At 44.1% G+C, this 19,034-nt stretch overlaps 1 protein-coding gene across 2 annotated transcripts in view; it reads left to right on the top strand.

The window, feature by feature from the left end:
* The first annotated feature begins 5,352 nt into the window (after nucleotides 1-5,352).
* Nucleotides 5,353-19,034, top strand: part of LOC140146469 (prohibitin-2-like) — a 29,666-nt gene continuing 15,984 nt past the window's right edge. The window contains exon 1 of one of the 2 annotated variants that reach the window (XM_072168339.1): nucleotides 5,353-5,563. In XM_072168339.1, coding sequence (XP_072024440.1) covers nucleotides 5,437-5,563 — 127 coding nt within the window. In that variant the 5' untranslated portion in view covers nucleotides 5,353-5,436. The remainder of the gene's footprint in view (nucleotides 5,564-19,034) is intronic. The other variant, XM_072168330.1, reaches the window with a different exon arrangement.

Here is a 19,034-nt window from a genome sequence, read left to right on the forward strand (position 1 = left end):
CGATATTTTTAGGCCTAATGTATGACCTTCATTGTTATGACGCTTAATTGTGATTGCATCCACCAAGTCTCTCATTATTATTAACTAGATTTCGCGGTTCTCGGGTTGGGTGGTTCTCGTGATAGAACTATCTCTAGGGTTTAAGTTTATCCTATTCAAATGTTACACCCCGGAAATAGTCATGTTCTGCTGCAATAGGCCTCTGCACGTGTGCCGTATTGAAATATGTGTTATAATAGTCTATAGGCCTACTCAATTTACCTCGAATTTAACCTTAACCTGAACTTCAAACATTTTTGCGCTTAGACTAGGCCTAATTCTGTAACTAACCAATCATGAACTGGATAATCTTTCACCGAGGTTCTAGAAACTAATTTGAAAGTTATAATCAAAATTTCAATTCTTTTTGAACACACCAAATTGATGGTTCAATGAGCTTTCCCAGTGGCGTTCGGGATTACCCCCAGATTGCGGGGTACATAATCTAAGGCGGGGTAGGCCTAATTCCGAACGACGCCATTTTCTTTGTTTCATCATATCTTCTAACTAATTAAGGTGGACTGAGTTAATGAGAACGTGCTTATATAAAGTATTACCCACTCTTAATATTGGTATGGTTAAGTTTATCTATACATTGTTTAAATGTGTAGTAATATGCTTAAATGAAAAGGTGTTCGGGATTACCCCACTCTCCCCTACATCATTCATTGGCCTGGTGATGCATGTATGGTGCATGTAGGCCTATAGCTCCTCAGTGCACATAACTTCCTGTCCAGAGGATGTATAAAGGCATTCCCATAACCCAATGGGGTTTCTGAAATTCTGACCTAGGTAGACCTATGTCTGGCTTATACACATGTGGCACAGTTGACCATACCTTGCATTGGGATTGTGTGCAAATATCTGGTGTTTTCATCCTTTTATTTAACATTCAAAACATTGAGACTTATGAATAAAATTAATGCAGTGGGATATCAAGAATGTTTTCTATAAGAAAATCCAATTTAATTTGATAATTCTCAACTATTAGCTCGTTGGCTGCAATTTTAAAATTACCATTTTGGGGGGCTGTCATTTTCTTCGGAAGGGGGGGGGGGGGGCATGAATATACTGGGGGTCATAGCATTTTGAGACCAAAATTTTTTTTTGTAATAACCAAAATAGGGGGGGGGGTTATAGAATTATTAAAGGCTGGTGACTCAAAATTTTTGGACGCTGCACGCAATTTAAACTTTTTTAACAAAATGTGCGCACAATCTTTAGTTATAGGCATTGTATGCAAGATTCTTTACACTTACGGTCAAAATTTTTAACGCGTTTCGCGTACTCCGCTTAAAAATTTTGACTCTTCACGCCTTTAATTCTGCCGGAAGGGGGGTCAAAAATTGACCCCCTCCCCCCGCCGAAGACATCCCCTTAGTGTGTGTGGTAATGGGGACTTTGCCTTTAAAGGGGCATTTCGTGATCCACAGCCTCATCCCCCCACTTTTCCCAAAAAAAGTTGAGATTTTTACACCACTGGATACCCCGGCTGGATACCTCCGGCTACATAATGTTTATACCAAATATTTCTTGCAGATTAATTCGTTTAGCAAAAATATCGTTAAATTTGAATTTCGTTCTGGTGCACCAGAACGAAATTACAACACATTGTCTATGGAGCAGTGTAATACACATAAATCATGCATAACTCGCAAACGGGTCAGTCCATATGAAATCAAGGAGGCCCCCCACCTGACCCCCTCAGATTTGCTTGATATTTTAGTCATATGTTGTACCTGTAAAAATATTAAAAACCTGAAAATTTGAGGTCTGTAGCTCTTACGGATTTTCTGTGGCAGCCATTTAAAGTTGGAGTAGGGGGGTCTAAATTTGGACTCAAAAGTTGCCATTTAAATAAATTTCATCTTTGGGAGTCTGTGCTTTCTTTACAAAGAGAGGGAGAGGTCTGAAACCTTGTATACACACTAACTGCATGCCCAATTTGTCAAAAAGTAAAAAATAAAAAAATGTTTGTTGTCACTGATGCTAAATATAGGATAAATACAATACATATCCAAAAAATTGAGCTCACAATTCATTTACATTTCGAACAGCGCCCTCACGAAGATGAAATTTATTGCAAATTCAACATTTTCAGGGGGCCCAAAGTCGATGTGGTCCACCTTCAAAATTTATAAAACATCACTTTTATATGACTACTAGTCTTAAATTACAACTTAGGTAAGTCCCAGTAATTGTCTAGGTTGACTTCATATAAAACGACAAGCCCAAAGTTGACCATTTTCTTATGATTGCATGTAGGGGAGAGTGGGGTAAGTTGAGCCAAGGGGTAAGTTGAGCCACCCCCTCTAGAAAGAAAATTAAAAACTTGTCTTACTTTGCAGTTCCACTTATTTGTATATGACATAACAGAGGCTTCTCAAGTGTAATATGGAATCACTTGCTCATAGGGTAAGAAAGCTGCATTAGAAAGTTAATTTTTCGCACTTTTGTTGAACTTTTGGCAAAAACCAATTTTTTTCATGTTTCACGAAGAAAGAAAAAGGCTAAAATTATAACATTCTGGGTATTGAGGATGTGATATATGAACACTATTTTAGGAAACTATTTACAAATGTAACAAGTTTTAGTCAGGCGGGAGGCTTGGTTGTTGACAAAAAGGGCCACATGGGGTAAGTTGAGCCACAGGCCATGGGGCAAGTTGAGCATAGGAAAAACCTGCAGAAATTTCCCCAATTTTTTTTTATAAAAGTAAAATCTTGTCAGAAATTACTTGTATGCAATATTTAGATCAAACTACTTCTATATCAAACTATTTTTCGAAATAAATACCTGAAAACAACAATTAAAAAAAAAAGGCCAAATTGAATTTCACAGCTATGGCATATACTGTGCATTTCTATGGTGGCTCAACTTGCCTCAGACTGGCTCAACTTACCCCACCGTTGGGGTAAGTTGAGCCAATTTGCAAATGATTTTTGAAGTCTCACTGTGAGAAAGTGCAAAATATTGATTACAATTTTGTGGTATCATAACCAAGTAAACATACATATGTTTCATTTGTAACACTGCATTTGGGTCCTGCTTTATTTACTTGAGCGTAGGGAAAGTAAATGTAAAAAGTGGCTCAACTTACCCCACTCTCCCCTACTGCAAATGTGCCGAATTTGGAAGGCTTAAAAGTCAAATTGGCCACAATATTGAAAAAAAAAATGATTAGATGCGTAGTTATTGGCCCTATTTACTATTATTTCCATTTTATTTTTAATATACAGATTTTCTGTGGCAGCCATTATATTTAAAGTTGAAGTAGGGGAATCTAACTTTGGACCCAAAAGTTGCCCTTTGAATAAATTTCATCTTTGGGAGCCTGTACCTTCCTAATAAAAAGAGAGCGAGGTCTGAAATCTTGTATACACACTAATTGCATGCCCAATTTGTAAAAAAGTAAAACAAAACAAAAAACCAATTATTGCGCTTTGCGTCACGGGGTCATTAAATATGCAAGAAAAAATGTAATGTTTTATAAACTGACAAGTTTAGCCCCCCCTAAATTCACATTTTTTGTCAAATTAATTACTTTTTGTTGTCACTGATGCTAAATATATAGGATAAATACAATGCATATCCAAAAAATTGAGCTCACAATTCATTTACATTTCGAACAGCGCCCTCACGAAGATGAAATTTATTGCAAATTCAACATTTTCAGGGGCCCAAAGTCGATGTGGTCCACCTTCAAAATTTATAAAACATCACTTTTATATGACTACTAGTCTTAAATTACAACTTACGTAAGTCCCAGTAATTGTCTAGGTTGACTTCATATAAAACGACAAGCCCAAAGTTGACCATTTTCTTATGATTGTATGTACTGCAAATGTGCCGAATTCGGAAGGTTTAAAAGTCAAAATGGCCACAATATTGAAAATAAATGACTAGATGCGTAGTTATTGGCCCTATTTACTTTAATTTCCATTTTATTTTCAATATTGGGGCCAATTTGACTTTTAAGCCTTCCAAATTCGGCACATTTGCAGTAGGCCTACATGCAATCATAAGAAAATGGTCAACTTTGGGCTTGTCGTTTTATATGAAGTCAACCTAGACAATTACTGGGACTTACCTAAGTCATGTAAGTTGTAATTTAAGACTAGTAGTCATATAAAAGTGATGTTTTATAAATTTTGAAGGTGGACCACATCGACTTTGGGCCCCCCCGGAAAATGTTGAATTTGCAATAAAGTTCAGCTTCGTGAGGGCTCTGTTCGAAATGTAAATGAATTGTGAGCTCAATTTTTTGGATATGTATTGTATTTATCCTAGGCCTATATTTAGCATCAGTGACAACAAAAAGTAATTAATTTGACAAAAAATGTGAATTTAAGGGGGCTAAACTTGCCAGTTTACAAAACATTACATTTTTTTTTTTTTTTTTTAATGACCCCGTGACACAACGCGCAATTACAGAATTTTTTTTTTTTTTTTTTTGACAATTGGGCATGCAGTTAGTGTGTATGCAAGGTTTCAGACCTCTTTCTCTTTTTGTAAAGAAGTCACAGACTCCCAAAGATGAAATTTATTTAAAGGGCAACTTTTGAGTCCAATTTTAGACCACCCTACTCCAACTTTAAATGGCTGCCACAGAAAATCCGTAAGAGCTACAGACCTCAGATTTGCAGGTTTTTAATATTTTAACAGGTACAACATAAATATGACTAAAATATAAAGCAAATCTGAGGGGGTCAGGTGGGGGGCCTCCTTGATTTCATATGGACTGACCCAAACGCAAAATCGGAATCAACTGAAATTTTGGAAATAAGCTTTTTTCGTGGATAGGCCTATCCCGCCTATCTACTGAAAAATGTCATAAAAAGAGGATGCTACTGCTAGGATCACGAAATACTCCTTTAAGATTAGGTTATATTGATTGTAGGAATGCCTTTTAGTACACTGTATTTTTTTAAATAATAGTTACCGGGGTAGGGCCTACAAAAAGTGAAGAAAATATGCCCCCAGCCAGGCCAGGCTCCTATATATGTTTAGCATTGTGATCCTGGACCACAATTTGCAGTCGAAATTAGATATTTGCAGCATAAATGCACGTGTCTCGTAACAATTTTTAACGTACAGTTACCTCACTTTTTTAATAATAATAACATTATAAAAAGAATCAAAAAATACAACTGTTAACAATTTATGTCATTTATTTACAAAAAAATAATGTAATAATTTATTATATACTCTAATAATGTATAATAAAATAATATTTATCTTTAATTCGTAAAACATGCCATTTAACCATGCAAATAACATATTGGTCGGGATACCTCATCCGACCGGTGCTTTGTTTTGGGCCAATGCTACTATATCTGTAGTGGTGAATTACATCAGAAAGTCCGAAATATTAGGCCTAAATATATTATACATAAAATGGCAGATAAAGTGAAAGATATGATGGGAAGGATGGGGAAGGGGCCTTCAGGGCTTACAACAGGTCTGAAGTTATTAATTGGAGCAGGAGCCCTTGCATATGGTGTCAAAGAATCCATTTACACAGGTAAGCCTTTCAGTTTCATCATGTTTAGTTTTACAAAATGTTTACAGGGAACCAATACCCCATGATAATGATTCAGCTGATGATTTATGATGGGATTTATAAAGACCCATCATTCATTGATCCCAGCTAGCTCGAGATACTCTAGCTAAAATACAGGTTTACATTTACTTTCAACAACTCTTCCTATACTTTTGTACAGGAGCCAACCGTTGTTAATCCGTGATGAATCAACACTGATCATGACTATTTAATACAGCATGTTATGTACAGTGAGTAATACCCTGCATGCCTGAGTAAGGATAAACACTTGTGCTGAACCGCGTGAAATTGGTCACTTGGGCTATTTCATTATAAATGACACGTTCACAAAAATGGCTTTTATCATATCTGGTTGATATAATTAGGGTGATAATGCAGTGTTATTAACTTAATTCTAAGTATGCCACAAAATACAAGCTACATGAGCATTTTTACAGAATTCTGTCTATTTTTTGTATAAAAAAATTGCCAAAAGGTACATTTTTAACCCAATTTTGGAGTCCCATTTCATTTTGCCCATGTATTCTGAATTAATTCTTTGAAAAATTAGGTACATTCTATGGCAATGTGCTTGTTGCAATGAAAATATGATATGTGTGGAACATCATGCAAGTTGAATGGTGAAAATTGGTGCAAAAATGTTAAAATTCATGCCCTCTCCAATTCATGCCTCCATTTTTGTTAACATTAAAGAGGAAATATAAACCCTTACCCTACCTGTATAATCTGTGTTATATTACCAATTGATGGGACAGGGCACTGATTGAGGAATTCATTTATTTTACATACAGTAGACCACTTGTTCTTGATACCACAGTTCCGCGTTAAAATTTGTCCTCTCCAGAACTGAAGTTAATTACTAATTGTTGAAATAAGAAGGATTATATCATAGAATGTGAAATTTGTAGAGGAAGAGTGGTCTTCCTTCTACCAAGGTGGCACATGATTTGGTATTTGTTGCATTTTTGCAAGCCTGTATCCACGATTCTGTTTGCAATTTAACAAATGTCCTCTCCAGCACAATTATGTCATTTCCATGAATTGGTAAACAAACTAAAAAATAAAAATTTCAAAGAGCCAAACCCACAAGAAATTTTTGCATTTTATTGCAAATTATGCTTACAAACCACTTTAGTGTTCAAATTATTGTCCAGTTGTTGAGAACACATATGATATTATTCTGCATTGAACTTCGGTTAGCTAAAAATTGCAATATTCCTAATTTAACCAGAATATTAACCCTGTTTGTAGTGGATTTTAAATGCTGGGGATCTTTTATGCAATAATATTGATGCAATAATATTGATGCAGCTATTTCTAAAGTTAAAGTATGCTTTATTATGTGTTAAAAATGTGTCCTATCCAGAACAAATGACACAGGAGGGTCTTTTATTTTAGGTTTTCCATGACTAGTACAACAGATTGACGAGAATACTCACTTATGCATCAGTGTAGCTATTGGGCAGGACAAATGACTATTTCATGAATTTTTCATGTGAAGATAAAGTTTATCCTTAAAATATGTAGTAATTTTGCACCATTTATCTGGATTAGTATCAATTTACTAATTGTTTTATATTGAAACTGGCATATTTAAGACACTGACGTGTAAAGGAACATACAACAATTATTACAGACTAAATATGAATAAGTATGAACCCAATGTTGGTTACATATACTCTTTCAAAGTTTTGTATTAAATTGTTTAAAAAATGTCCCTCCAGACGGCAGCTATGTTTTACACAGCAAAAATTCAATTTAATTTTTTAATGGTTCCTGAGGGTTTGACGCCTAATATTTTGAGAATTATTGACACACCATCTGAACTTTGAAATGATAATGAATTTGCATGAAATAAATGAGTTTGAATTTTGACCCCTTTTGGGACTCAATGTTGTCATTTATAATGAAATAGCCCACTTATCGCTCACTGTTCATAATGTGACATATACACCAATTACAGTCCCCGAAACGGTCTACTTTTTAGCCGACCTCAATTCCGAAACATTTTTAGTGATAGTTAAAAATGCGATCCCCAACCCTTTGGTTACCTTTGGACGAATTTGTAGAAATCTCCGCGGAGTCTCCGTGTCTGAAATTCCCCGGTACAAACATCAAAAATGTCGCATTTCAGAGGGCGCTGTTTGGTTTGCTCGGAGTGAGACATGCGATAGTTTTGCTCGATTTTGGCTTCAAAATCCCGGTGCTGGCAGAGTTATTCGTGTTTTGTTGTGATTTAACAGATTGCTGATTAACTATGGGTCCTAAGGGTCAACAAAGGAAACCTGATAGAACACCAACAAAGCAGGTGCCTCCAAAGAAACAAAAACTGGCGTCATCACCAGAACCAAATTGTGTTATCATGGACGACATCAACGAGGTCAAGGGTCAAGCTAACAATATGGCGGCCTCCATGGCCACGAAGAAGTTGCACTTTGTCAACGAGCACGATGGACCCTCAGGTGAGAATGATTCTCCAAACATGCCAAAATGGTTCAGACAATTTGAAATTCGTTTGGATCAGCGGCTAAACAAACTTGATCAGGTGGCTGAGAAGATTGAGAATCTGGCGTCGATGGTGGAGGAACATGAACAGAAATTTGCTAGTGTACAGTATGATATGGCCTCTCTCAATGAGCGGTTCAAGAACCTGAAAACAGAGAACGAGGAACTATATTTAAAACTAGATGACCTTGAAAACAGAGGTAGGCGTATTAATCTGATATTCCATAATGTTCCGGAGAAGGCTGAAGCTCGTGAGAATTGTATGGAGACCGTTAGTGACATCATCAATAACTATGTTGGTTTTGAGCAACCCTGTGAGGCTGTTGTTGAAAGGTGTCACCGTACAGGACAGAAAGGTGATAAACCACGCATCATCCATGTTGCTTTTACATCGTGATGCCGTCAGAGAAAAAGTTCAGTAAAACTTGCATCTCTAAGTTTAAGCAGAGTTCATACAACGGTACCAAGATCGCGGTTGGGGAAGACTTTTCAAGGAGGGTCGTCCAATTACGCAAAGCAAAAATGGCTCACTTTAAAGTCCTAAAAGAGGAAGGGAAGCGTCCTTTCTTTCTGTACCCAGCATCACTCAGATACAGAGTGAATGGAAAGCTCATTTCAGCTGACTGAGCCGTTTTCATGCATTTCTTTGCATCCTTGTTGTTATAACTTTAAATGTTGAACTTTGTGACTTTACAATGAAGACGCGGCCTCTCGCTATTTTTTTATAGTGATAGTATTAAAAAAGAACTGTAAAGCTGGTTACCATTTTCACACTTCGCGATCTCTGTTGCGCTTTGTATTTGAATTGGCCTTTTCGTAAGTGTGATGAGATAGAATTTTGAGATAAAGTTATCTCATTTTGTTGCACATTCTTTGTACATGTAATTTCTTAAATTTTATAGCATGGTTCTTGAACAATTTAAAAGTTGTCATTTTCTCGCCTTCCATACTATGTACAAGATTCAGGGGTGTGATTTGTTCAGGTTTTTCCAGAATTCTGGCCAAAATTTTTGCCTTTTGGGTGATTTTTAACCCGTCTTTGGGTATTTTTGCCCGATTCCGCCTTGTTTTTTAATTTTCTGGATTTTTTCAAGCTTTGAATCGCACCCCTGAATATTGTTGTTTTTCATAGATCAGACCTCATTGAATTGTTGTTTGAATTTTCAACAACATTTGTTATTACATGCATATATGTTTCTACAAAATGTAGCCCATCTTGACTGGAAAGCAAGGTTCTGGTAATGCTTCTTCACTGCTTGGGTTTGGTGCGCTCACCGGGGGTCACCCGGCGTCTTCAGCTGTTTATATACACTGCGCACCCTCTACTTACCTCCCACGACCTGATCTATGCACAAAACGAAGTTTGGGACCACAAGAAACCCCTGTACCACAGAAAAGGTTTTGGCACCCCGGAAGAACGGGGATGATAACGCCCAGGTGTTGGTGTCGCCCAACACTAACGAGATATCGCCCTCACCAATTCGTTTCTTGCGACCAACAAGGACGTGGTTACGAAGAGCTCCAATTTCTGTTGAGAAATAGCGTAGCAGCGTGAGGCTTATTTCCGAGTAACGGTTACGCAAGTATCAGTAATCACTTCGGTGATATTTTCTGTAACTTTAGCAAGATTTTTTTCCATTTGTGATGTTTTTTCTTGCTAGTTTCTCGTAGTCTCTGTGGCGAAGTGAGACCGCCCAAGTAAAATATTCATAGGTTTTCACTGGCTCCCCTGGTAATTCCACTGGGAGGTCGCCGGGATTTTTTCTTGGCGATCTCCCTTCTGTCCCGCTACTTTGGCTTTCGTGAGTCGGTGTTTTGATTCATTTTTCCTCGCACATGTGGTAAGCTTAAAATTCGCGGTTTTTTCGCTTAATAGTGCGGGGGGGCCTATGTCAAAACTGTTCCCATGCGCACCTCTCAGTAGTAGGGGATCTCGTGTTCACTTTTTTGGATCCCGTGCCTTTTCATGTTTTGGGTTCTCTGGCGGTAGAGGAGGGGGTTCTCCCCTTGGGGGAGTCTGTGACCCCTTAGAGGTTGACACTCTTGCTTATCCCCCTCCTCTTACGCCGGGGGTCCCTCCCTCCAGTCCCTTCGGAGACGAGAGGGAGTTTACATGTTTTCTTACCCTTTCTCCATTACAGGTAGTTATCAAAATGTCTAAAGAGAGCACTCCTCCAAGGCGTTGGGGACCAGAAGCAAACCTCGGCAGTGTGTTGCGTGCAAGGCATTCCTTGGGAAAGACGATGCGCATGAGGCATGCCTGCTTTGTAGGTCGTGCTCACCGGACCAACCGTGCACCATTGACCGTGACTGGTCCAAGGAGGCCTGGGCTAGGTCCCTGGCCCATAAGGTGAAACTACAGAAGTCTCACCAACGTAAGGTGGAGGGGCTTAGGGACAGGAACCGCAAACGCCGTTCTTCTTCATGAGGAGTCGCCTGGCTCGGGCGAAGAAAGTGTCCCTAGCCCCGCCAGCCAGGGAGTTTGTCCTCCGTCCCCTGGGTCCTCTAGCTCCAGGAGACCAGGTATGAGAGAGTCAATCTCTCTATCTGTCCCTCGGTCGGGCAGCCCCTGCCTTTTGGCTCCGCCCGCCCTTATGCTAGGAGGCTCAGACCCTCACGGCGGCTCCCTGAGCGCTTCGGGCGTCCGGGTCGAGTGCCGTGAGGTGGGTATCGGCCCGGCATCCTCTGAGCAATGGCTGGCTCGCGCCCGAGCGCCACCTCGACGGCACCAGTTGCGGTCGGGTTGAGTGCCCCGGCGTAGGCGCTGCTCAGGCGTCCTCCCGTGTGCGGTCGACCTCAATGGTTCCACGGCTCGACCGTCGGAAGGCCTCCCGTCCGTCCCAGGACGGTAGAGCGACCCCGACGGCAGCCATGGTCCACCGGTCAACCGCTGGATCCCTTTACGCCGCCCCTGGCCAGAGCGTGTTTCGATCCTCCTCTGCCCTAGCTGCTCCCTCGATGGTTGAGCATCCGAGATCCCAGAGCAGTCAATGCTCGGCATCTCAGGCTGAGGCACTGTCAACGCTCATCGCATCACTTTCGGACCCGTCGGCGTTAGACCGCATGAACCAACTCATTGGTTTGTTAGGCAAAGATCCCGGTCAGGTGCCCTCGGCGGTAACCCGACCAGTGGGTCCAGGTTTGCCTTCAACAGGTCCGGATCCGCAGTCCGATGCGATTAGCATAGAGGCTAGCTATGATGAGCTTTCAGATGGCTCTCAGAGTCAGACGGAGGTAGAGTCTTTTCGGGATTTTTCGACTCCCCCCAGGGCTGACAGAGAGGGCTCTGCTATCCCCGCTGGGGTTCATCGCGACCCCGTCAGTCATTCAGCGCCTTTCTCGGTCTCCCTCGGAGCTTCCCAACAACCCTCTTCGGTCGGTATTCCTTGCAGAGCCAAGCACTTTGGCCAGACACGTTCACCGTGGCCGACCAACAGGGTCGATCCTACTCTCTCGCGTTTGGTCCCAGGCCCCTCGTCGCTTCCTCCGCCAGTGAGTATGACCCAGTCCTTCCTTCCGTCAGGCTCACAGCGCTCAGATTCCACACCTTCCCCCGAGCTTAGCTGGCTCGACGTTCGCTGCAGAAACTCAAGGTTTCTCCTTACATTCGACCGCAGAGCGGTCGGGCCGCCTCGGTCCAGAGCGTGGCCCCAATCAGGAGCGATCTCGGTGGGGAGGCGGTTCCTCAGACCGACCCGGCCCCACCTGGACGGTACCAGTGGAGTTATGATCAGTGTCGAGGCTGGGGGGACCCTTAGTCATTCCCAGCACCGACTCAAGGCTCCGAGGAGCACCAGTTGCGGGAGAGGCTCCTTACTCCTAAGGTCTCGGCTCCCTTTTTCGCAGCCGTCCTATCGGACGCTAAGATGCGACTGGAGTTCGAGACACCTCCGCAACTGGCTTCCGACTTAGGATATGCGGCAAAGCCAGCTAAGCCCCCAAGTCAATGCCCTTCATCCCCTTATCGCGTGACATCAAGGCACTCACCACGGCCGTACAGGATAAGGGTGAGGTAGACCGCCTCCGTGGCTGGCACGGGCGTTCCCCACGCTACAGAGGATGTGGCGTTCTTAGAAACCCCCTCTGTCCGGAGGCGGCCTATCGCCAGATGGAGCGGGATAAGGGGACCAAGTGTCGCCTGAGAGCTCCCTCCCTCAGGAGTTGAGGGAGCCCCCAGGCAGGCTGGACCAAAGGCGCCCCACAAGGTGCCTCCCTGGGATAAAGCCCGGGATGAGGAGCTACGGTCCCTGGAGTCTCTCGCCAGAGACGGGCTCCGCATTTCCAATGTCCAACAGCTCGTCAGCGCATCTAGCACGGAGCTTGCTGGACAAGGAAAGGTCCTTGTCTCCTGAGGCGACACTGAGGGCGGTACATGTGCTGGCTGACCTCAATCATCTCTCAGCGGAGCATTTCGCTCGGATTTCAACTCGGTCTGTCCTGGCGCGCCGAGCCTTGGTCGCCCAGGCGCCAACTTCTCGGACAAAAGAGAGTTGAGGTCTGCTCCGCTTGGTACTGATCTATTCGGGCGGGCCTTTCCCAGGCTGACCGAAGATGAACGTTACCAGACGGAAGGCGGCTAAGGAGGCCAGCCAACCAAAGGCACCGCCACATCAGCGCCCAAGCGGTTTCGGTCCAAAGGTCAGACAGCCAACCCGACCTATATCCAGGTGCCCCAGCAGCAGCAGCTGGTTGCTCAGCAATTTCAGCAGCAGCAGCAGCAGTATCCTTCCCTCTTGCAACCGTTATTTCCGCCAGCCACCCATGCCCCCTCTGGCCCCGTGCGAGGTGCAAGAGGCGGCAGGCGGAATCACAACCGCAATCGCAGTCGCAAGGGAGGGCGAGGCAAGAGTGACGGTGCCGGTCGTAACGACCCGGCCCGCCTATGACGGACGCGGGTCGGGACGCCGGTTCTGACTCCTTCCGGGACCCGACCGCCCGCCTCCCAGTGGGTGGTCGTCTCCTGGCATTTGCCAGGGCTTGGCGGGGTGACCTCAGACCGATGGGTCCTAGAGACAGTGTCTCTAGGCTACCAGATCGAGTTCACCTCCCGTCCTCCTCGGTTCCGGGGTTCGAGTCACCCCACACCGCTGGATCCCTTACAGAGGAGGCCTTGGTGGGGAGATCTGAAAGATGCATACCTCCACGCACCAATCTGCGAGTCAGACCAGAAATGGCTTCGCTTCGTGTTCGACGGTACCGCCTTTCAGTTCCGGTCCTCCCGCTTGGCCTCTCCACGGCCCCCGGACATTCACTCGACTGGTCAAGTCGGTGGCAGAGTTTCTCCGGAGGAAGGGGATCACGATCTTCGCCTACCTAGACGACTGGTTGTTGGTAGCCCCTCTCCGCAGTGTCTGCGCCAGGATGTTCAGGGGGTGTGCGGGCTGGTAGAGTCCCTGGGGTTTATCATAAACCACCAGAAGTCTTTTCTCCCCATCTCAGTCGCCTCAGTTCCTAGGGGCGACTATAGACTTCGCCAGGGGCCGGGTTTCTCCTATAGACTCGATGATCGCCGACGTTCGGCTCTGCGCTCTGCAGATCAGGCAGGCAGCATCGGTCCAGGCTCGGTCGTGGCTTCGCCTTCTAGGGCTGATGGCCAGCCTCATAGATCTGGTTCCAGGCTGCCGGCTACGCACGAGAGAAGATACAGTTGTACTTCCTCGGACGGTATCGAGCGTGGCGCCATCCTTTGAGCCTCAGGATTCCGGTCCTCGGCATCTCCTCCCTGCCTCTCCTGGTGGATAGGTCAGCCGAGTGTTCAGATAGGCGTTCCATTCCCGAAACCCCGCCCTTCCCACGCCCTTACCACGGATGCATCCAAGTCGGTTGTTCGAGGACTCAAGCTCGGAGACACATCAATCTCCTCGAGCTGTGGGCCATTTTCCTCGCCCTCCGCCAGTTGGGTCTCACGGATTCACGGCCTGTTCATCCTGGTCAGATGCGACAGCATGACAGTTGTGTCCTACATCAACAGGGAGGGGGCACCAGAAGTCCCAGCCTTTGCAAGGAGACGGTGTCCCTCCTCCTGTGGTGTCTCTGGGAGGATATTTCCCTCCGTGCGGAGCATCTGGCCGGGTAGACAACACCCTGGCCGATTCACTGTCCCGAGGGGGCTTCAGTCATCCACGCGCTGGCCCAGAGGGGAGCGCCAGTAGAGTGGCATCTTCATCCAGCAGTCTGCCGCTCCATCTTCCAGAGGTTAGATCGCCCGCATGTCGACCTGTTCGCCTCATCGGAACCACCAACTTCCGACCTACTTCTCCTGGGGCCAAGACCCCCAGGCGATAGGCAGAGACGCCATGCGGGAGAGCTGGGAGGACGTGATTCGGGCCACGCCTTCCCTCCCATTGCTCTGATCCCTCGGGTGCTGGAGAAGGTAGCCCGCTCTCCAGGCTGTATTCTCCTTCTAGTCGCTCCTCTCTGGCCCAAGCAGCATGGTGGTTCCCCGCCTCCTGGACCTCCTAGTGGGGAGCCAGTCAGCCTTCCTCGCCGTGTGAATCTTCTGTCCGTTCCGTCACGCCAGCAGGTTCAGATGGGAGTGATCAACAACCTCCATCTGACTGTTTGGCGTATTTCCGCCAGTCCTACCAGGCGGCGGGACTTTCTGAGTCGGCTGCCAGCTGCGCTTTCGCTGCAAAGGCAAGGCGACAGTCGACTCGACAGACTTACGATTCGCGACTTCGCCGGTTCTACAGGTGGTGTGCCGGTCGAGAAATCGACCCCCATTTTGCCCCTGTAGGCGAAGTCGCGGACTTCCTTACGGAAGTTTTCCACGGCGGCTGTATGCCTCGGACTGCCCAAGCGTACAGGACGGCCATAGCAGCGGTCCATCATGGCTTTGGGGAGGCATGACTGTCTCCTCTAGTCCAGCCCTCTCCGCCCTCATTAGGGGCATGTTCTCGGAGCGGCCCCCAGTCCGCTCCCTGGTTCCGGAGTGGGACCTCCCGTTGGTGTTGCGATTGCCGAATCCTTCGAGCCCATGGAGGACCTCTCGCTGCAGGACCTGACACTAAAGACAGTGTTCTTAGTGGCAGTGGCCTGCGGTCGGCGTTGTTCTGATATTCATGCTCTGTCGATCGACGAGCACCATTTACGCTGTACCAACCGGGGTGTCGCCATCCTGCCTAGGACCGGTTTCTTGGCCAAGAACCAGACCATGTCATTTACTCCTTCCCGGTGTTCCTCCCTGATCTGGTCCTGGTCGCAGGACAGGCGGAGAAACCGTCATGTCCCGTTAGGGCCCTTAGATCGCATTTAAAGCGTGCATCGAGAAGATCAGGGGGACATCAGGCAGCTTTTCATTACATCGGCCAGGCCATTTAGGCCGGCCGCTAGGAGCACTATCAGACACTGGGTTGCCTCCGTCATCCGTTGCGCCACCAAAAACATCACGAACGGATGACGGGTCCTCAGACACAGTCACAGTCACAGGTCAGGTGTCACGACATTCGATCCCAAGCAGCATCTTGGGCTTTCCACTCTGGGGTGTCCCTGAGGAGGTGCTCGACGCAGCAGGCTGGAAGAGCCCCACCACCTTCCAGTCGACCTACCTCAAGGACGCCCTCGCAAGTCATTCAGCTGTAGGTACTTCAGCACTGCTTGCAGGCCGCCAGGGATCGGATCGAGGACGTTAGGTGAGTCTTGGGTTGGGTGGTTTTTGTTGTGGTTGAGCGGAGTTTGCACTGTGTGCCCTCCTTACCTCTCACGACTTTCTTCCACCTCCTTGCTCTCAGTGGTATTCTGTGCATAGATCAGGTCGTGGGAGGTAAGTAGAGGGTGCAGTGTATTCCCTCTCAGAAGTGAGAGGGACATACACAAGCATCGATACTTACCTCCCACGACCTGAGCCCTTCCCTGCTTTTATGCGTTCCACCCCTCAAGAAAGTCATACGTTCTCACACGTAGAGGGTCGCAAGAAACGTGTGTTGGTGAGGGCGATATCTCGTTAGTGTTGGGCGACACCAACACCTGGGCGTTGTCATCCCGTTCTTCCGGGGTGCCAAAACCTTTTCTGTGGTACAGGGGTTTCTTGTGGTCCCAAACTTCGCTTTTGTGCATAGATCAGGTCGTGGGAGGTAAGTATCGTGCGCTTGTGTATGTCCCTCTCACTTCTGAGAGGGGATTCTAGCTTGTGGTAAGATTGAAGAACTGCGTAATTTCAATTTGTATTGCGCTCTTTATAAGTTCCTAACATGTTTCACATGGAGCTTGAGCAATGTGAGATTGGTCATGTTTTCTCCTCATCCATGTTTAAGATGATTGTCCATCGATCAGGCTTCACTGAATCTTTGTATCAATTTTCAAAACAAAATGTTGCATTGTTTAAATTCTACATGTTTTTCTTGTCTAGAGAGCAGGATGACACTTCTGCGCTGCCTGGATTTGGTGCGCGCCCGGGGCCCTTTCGCCGGGTCGACGGGCGTCTTCCGCTGAAGGTGCCGGTTGGTCCGGTGGGGGTGCTCTGGCGGGTGTCCCGGGTTTGGGTCGTGTGGGGTGTTGTTTTGCTTTCTATTTACATTTTTTCCTAATGTAAGCATGAATTTGCATAATTTTTTTTTTTCTTTATCATTTTAATACGGTCTTGTTGGTCGTGTTTTAGTACATAAATTTTGCACTAAAAAAAAAAAATCAATCATTCAAATTTGTCTTTTGCCAGCACTGTTGGATTTTGAACTGCCAATCGTTTTGCTGCCTTTGTCCCAGTGTTCAGGGCTGTTGCGTGATTTGAGGCCCTGACTTCGATGCGGCGTCAAAGCGCTTTTCAATTGCGTGTTCTTAATCAACTTTTTATGTTTTTTTCTCCTTTTATGTTTCCTTCTCCCTTGTATTTTTTTTTGTAATGTTTGCAGCTGTACATGTAATTCAAGATCCAACTACATTAGGTTTTGTGTATTCTACAGGTATGTTAGGGATATTGAAATTATATGCAGTATTTAGAATGACATACAATGTACATGTGTGTTTTATTGTAACCTTATGAACATTCAAGTATTTACATCAGAAGAGGATATCTTCGGATTTTACTACCAATAGTAAAATGGTTCTAACTTTAAGTACTTTTAACTGTAGAGGTATTCAGGACACTTTCAAGCGTAAAAAAGTTTTTCATTACCTTAGGTCAATAGGAAGTGATATTATTTTTCTGCAGGAGACCCATTCTTCTACTACAGAGGAAACATTTTGGAAAACACAATGGGGTGCTCATGCCTGGTTTAACAGTTATGCTTCTAACAGCAGAGGGGTGGCCATTTTGATTAGTAATTCTATTTCTGTTGATGTTAAATCCATTTATAAAGATCCTAATGGAAGGTTTTTAATTTTGTCTGCTGTTTTGAATGGGTTCCCAGTTGTTTTGACAAATATTTATGCCCCTAATGCTGATGATCCCCAGTTTTATTTGGATGTGTTTGCCCACTTAGATAAATTTGATGGTTCATCCCTTGTTATTGCTGGTGATCTAAATTTAGCTTTGAGTGATCTTGATTACCGTGGTTCTCGTGCTCGCCATTCAAATATTAATGCAAGTGAAATGGTCAATATTTTGATCGAAGATTTGAATTTAATTGATGTATGGCGGCATTATCACCCTAACCTTAGGCATTATACCCGTCATCAACACAATCCTAAGGTTTTATCAAGATTGGATTATATTTTGATTTCAGAGAATATGATTGGTTCCTGTTATGGTTCTAAAATTCTTCCTGGGGTTAACTCAGATCACTCAATTGTTAATTTGAAATTTGATTTGGATCCCAACCCCGTGGCAGAGGCTACTGGAAATTGAATTGTAATTATCTTCGTAAAGATGCTGACTTTATTAAATTTATTAAAAATAAAATTGAGGAGTTTAAAATGACCAATCTATGTAACACTGATTGTAATTCCAATTCTATTTGGGATGCTTTCAAATGTACCATCACTGGTTATTGTATTGAGTACACATCTAGAAAGAAGAAAGAGAGAACATCCTCTAAGAATAACCTTATTAATAAGATTAAGGAGCTTCAACTCAAATTGGTCGATGGTCTTGATGACGATGCTTATGCTACTATCAATGATGAGCTTAAAGAGTTAGATTCCCAGTTGAATAAGATTGTTGATTTTGAGACTGATGGGCTTATCACTAGATCCCGCTGCCGTTGGGCAGAAGAGGGTGAGAGAAGTTCCAAATACTTCTGCAATTTGGAGAAAAGATCTAATGAAAAGAAAAGCATTAATCGCATCAGGACTGCCGATCAAGATATGATAACAAACAAAAAGAATATTCTGGAGGAAATTCACAAATTTTATAGCAAGTTGTACCAATACTCTGGTATTGAAAAGAATTGTACTGAGTATGATGTAACAGTTAATGATTTTTTTAAACCCTCTTGATATTCCCAAGCTCTCCAATGAAGATAAAGATAATCTTGATCAGCCCCTTTCAAAAAATGAGGTTTTTCAGACTATTTCTTCTATGAATCACAACAAATCTCCAGGGTATGATGGCTTACCCGTCGAATTTTACATCATTTTTTGGAACGACATTAGTGATATGCTTCTTGACTCTTTTAATTTTTCTTTTGAAAGTGGCCTTCTTAGTTTGTCCCAAAGAAATGGAATTATCACTTTATTGCCAAAGAAAGATAAGGATCTATTGGAAATTCAAAATTATAGACCAATCTCACTTCTTACTACTGATTACAAAATTATTGCCAAGACTATGGCTAACCGCTTTAAAGAAATGTATTGGTAATTTGATCCATTCAGACCAGTCTGGCTTTTTAAAAGGCAGAAGCATTGGTAATAACATTAGGCTACTTTTAGATGTAATTGATTTTACTGAGGCGAATGATATCCCTGCTGCTGTTATTTTATTAGATATCCAAAAAGCATTTGATTCGGTCAGTCATGAGTTCCTCTTTAAAGTGTTGGATCATCTTAATTTTGG

This window comes from Amphiura filiformis, chromosome 1, assembly GCF_039555335.1.
Source record: "Amphiura filiformis chromosome 1, Afil_fr2py, whole genome shotgun sequence".
Lineage (NCBI taxonomy): Eukaryota > Metazoa > Echinodermata > Ophiuroidea > Amphilepidida > Amphiuridae > Amphiura > Amphiura filiformis.